This window comes from Mus caroli, chromosome 15 (genome assembly GCF_900094665.2).
Source record: "Mus caroli chromosome 15, CAROLI_EIJ_v1.1, whole genome shotgun sequence".
Lineage (NCBI taxonomy): Eukaryota > Metazoa > Chordata > Mammalia > Rodentia > Muridae > Mus > Mus caroli.
The window spans coordinates 73,903,624-73,906,698 of NC_034584.1; the positions used below are offsets into that span (position 1 = coordinate 73,903,624).

General features: G+C 51.6%; 1 protein-coding gene across 1 annotated transcript in view; it reads left to right on the top strand.

Annotated features, from left to right (window-relative positions):
* Positions 1–937: 937 nt before the first annotated feature.
* Positions 938–3,075, top strand: part of LOC110310320 (DNA dC->dU-editing enzyme APOBEC-3) — a 15,882-nt gene continuing 13,744 nt past the window's right edge. Inside the window, exon 1 of the mRNA XM_021183162.2 lies at positions 938–1,093. Coding sequence (XP_021038821.1) covers positions 1,008–1,093 — 86 coding nt within the window. The 5' untranslated portion in view covers positions 938–1,007. The remainder of the gene's footprint in view (positions 1,094–3,075) is intronic.

Consider the following 3,075-nt stretch of genomic DNA (forward strand, 5'->3'; position numbering starts at 1 on the left):
AGCCTGGTCTACAGAGTGAGTTCCAGGACAGCCAAGGCTACACAGAGAAACCCTGCCTCGAAAAACAAAAAAAAAAAAAAAAAAGAAAAGAAAAGAAATAAGGATAGCCTTCCACCAGATGGGGGCGCTGTGACACGCTCGCCCTCCAGGAACTAGCTACTGTGCCCAGAGCATCTGTGGAGAGCACCGTGTAAACCTGCACACATGTATCCAAAACCACTAGATTACTTGACGCCGTGTGCATTCACTGCTCTAAAGAACGCTGGCTGAACCTCAATAACCAGAAGCGTGCACTTGCTTCATTTGAGTGGTCCACGCTATTGCCCTCGAGAGACACAGGTCTGTGAGAACAGTAAACTCATTTCGGTCTCCCTCATCTGCAGGGAAACAAGCTTGGATGACGGGCTCTGATACCAGCTCCGCCACCTGCTGCTAGCTGATTCGGAGCCATCAATGATCCATTTTTTGTGCTCCCCGTTGATCTCAGTCTAGCTCCACACCTGGGGCAATTGGGAAATTAGAGGTGAAGGGTGCCAAAATCCAAGCCACAATTAGAAATGCGAAGCCAGGCTGTCTCCTCCCCTCCTAAGCTGAAGGGAGAAAATCTAAGAGTCCCCACTCCTTCACACCTGCAGAGTCAAACCCTTGGTTCAACTGGCAGCTTGGCTGCAAGCTCGGCACAGGATGGTCTAAGCAGGTTGGATGGAGACGCCTGGGGCCACCCTTGGGGCGTCTGTCCTACCCTCACCGCACTCGGTATCAGCTTCTCTCTACCATCAGTTAGTTTCCCTTTCTCTTTGCGATCCCCGCGGGCCGCTGTACAGAGGAGCAGGTCTCTGCCAAGCCAAGGGACAAAGAGAGAGAAGGTGGGCAGGAACCTTCTGGGCTTGATCGCCTAGAGCCCTCCCATTCCGGGAGCTGAAGCAGGAAGAAGGTGGGGCCTGCATTCACAAGGCCCGGGAGGTCACTTTCACTTCTGGGGGTCTTCCAAAGCCTGTTCACAGAAAATGCAACCCCAGCGCCTGGGGCCCAGAGCTGGGATGGGCCCATTCTGTCTGGGATGCAGCCATCGCAAATGCTATTCACCGATCAGGTACCGCTGGCCCCGCTCCTCCAAAATTTTCACTGCAGTCTCTTCCTGGTGGCCCCCATTTTGCTGTATACCGAGCCTCTCCTCTAGGTCCCCAGCTCCGGATTCCTCTCTCGCTTTCTCCAGGATACTCCGTAGCTCCCACTCCCCTCGAGGGTCCTTGCTCTGAGCCGCTTCGGTTACCATATTTCTTCCTGTTAAGACTTCTCGGTCTGGGGTTACTCACCTCTGGGACTTCATGCTGGTCCAGGGCTAGGCTGGTCTGGGCTTCAAATTTTAAAGAGAAATCCATGGAAGCAGACTTTGGACGACCATGTTTGGAGAACTTTCGATAGATGTCCTAGAATATCCGTGCTGTTTTAACCCAACCTCAGGGGATACTGGGAGAAGAGGGGACCACTCTCTAAGGCAATATGAACCACCTTTCCAGAAGTAGCCACTCCAAGCTGGGAAAGGGTAAAGAGAAGTTCCCCTAACACACCCATTGCCTGGATGCTCATGGCGACTTCTCGGAACCACACCATTCAGCTAAGAGAAAAAGAGAAAGAATAGGGGGCGGGGTTGGCACTGGAGAGAGATGGCTCAGCAGTTAAGAAGCTTCCTTAGAGGACCAACAGCTCCCAGCAAACACATGGTATGGCTCACAACCACCTATAACTACAGCTTCTGGGAATCCAAGGCCTTTTCCTGACCCCCAGACATGCACATATTAATTCAGAACACATACACATATGTATACATGCCCAAGGGCAAGAGATGTGAGTGGCTGGGTGTGGTGGCGCACACCTTTGATCCCAGCACTCCGGAGGCAGAGGCAGTCAGATTTCTGAGTTCAAGGCCAGCCTGGTCTACAAAGTGAGTTCCAGGACAGCCAGGGATACACAGAGAAACCCCGTCTCGAAAAAACCAAAAGAAAAAGAGAGAGAGAGAGAGAGATGTGAGTGTATTTTAAACCTACATATAAGAAGAAAGTTATACTGCCTACTCCCTTGGGTGACATTCTGATTTTTGTCCCTTCTCCTGGTGCCTGTGATGTCGGTGGAGGCCACTGTCCCGTGGGCAGCCCAGCTGCAAGTGGTGCGTGCATGCGTGGGTGTGGTGGAAATGCAGGCTTTAATTTCAAAGCTAATACTTTTACCCGCTGAACCATCTTCCTGGCCCGTCTTTCAAACCAATTCACCTCTCCCTGAGCAACTTTGTCCTGTCCAGTGATGGATAGACCTGTATAGAGAGAGACGACAGCCATATCACAGAATAGCATGTCTTCAGTCTTCGACAGAAAGCCCCTGGCCAGCTGTCTGTCTCCAGGATTAGGGCTCCTGAAGCCAGTTATCAGCAATTATCTGTTAATAGCCTTGTCCCCTGGGTGTGGCCTTGTAACCAGTCCCAGATGTCACCTCTCCTTCCAGAGTCAGAGATAAGCCTCGGATCCCATTCTTCTGACCAAAGGCTTTTCCAGCTCTTTTCTACAGGCTGCTGGCTATGAGGGAAAGGGTCCAGCCTGGGGTCCTCCAAGGCCACTAATACCTAGCCAGCTTTGAGGGAGGGGATCCAGACTCTGTCTCCTGATTTTTGGTTGTTATTATATTGTGGAATTTTATTGTAGTGGCAGTGGTAGTTTGGCTGTGTTGTTGTTGCTGTTCTTTACATTCTTGTCCCCCTCTCCCACCCTCCCCCACCCCAGCCCCGACAGGATTTTACTATGAAGCTCTGGCTAGCCTGGCACTCACTATATAGTTCAAGTAGGACTCAATCTTGGCATAACCTTCTTGTCTCTGCTCCTTAAAGACTATAGTTACAGGCTTGGGCTTTCCCTGTCTATTTGGGGGGACCATCGCCTGCAGGGTCAGGGAAGAACTTGATGAGTTCAGGTTCAAGAAATACTGAGGGGCCGGGCGTGGTGCACGCCTTTAATCCCAGCACTCGGGAGGCAGAGGCAGGCGGATTTCTGAGTTCGAGGCCAGCCTGGTCTACAAAGTGAGGTC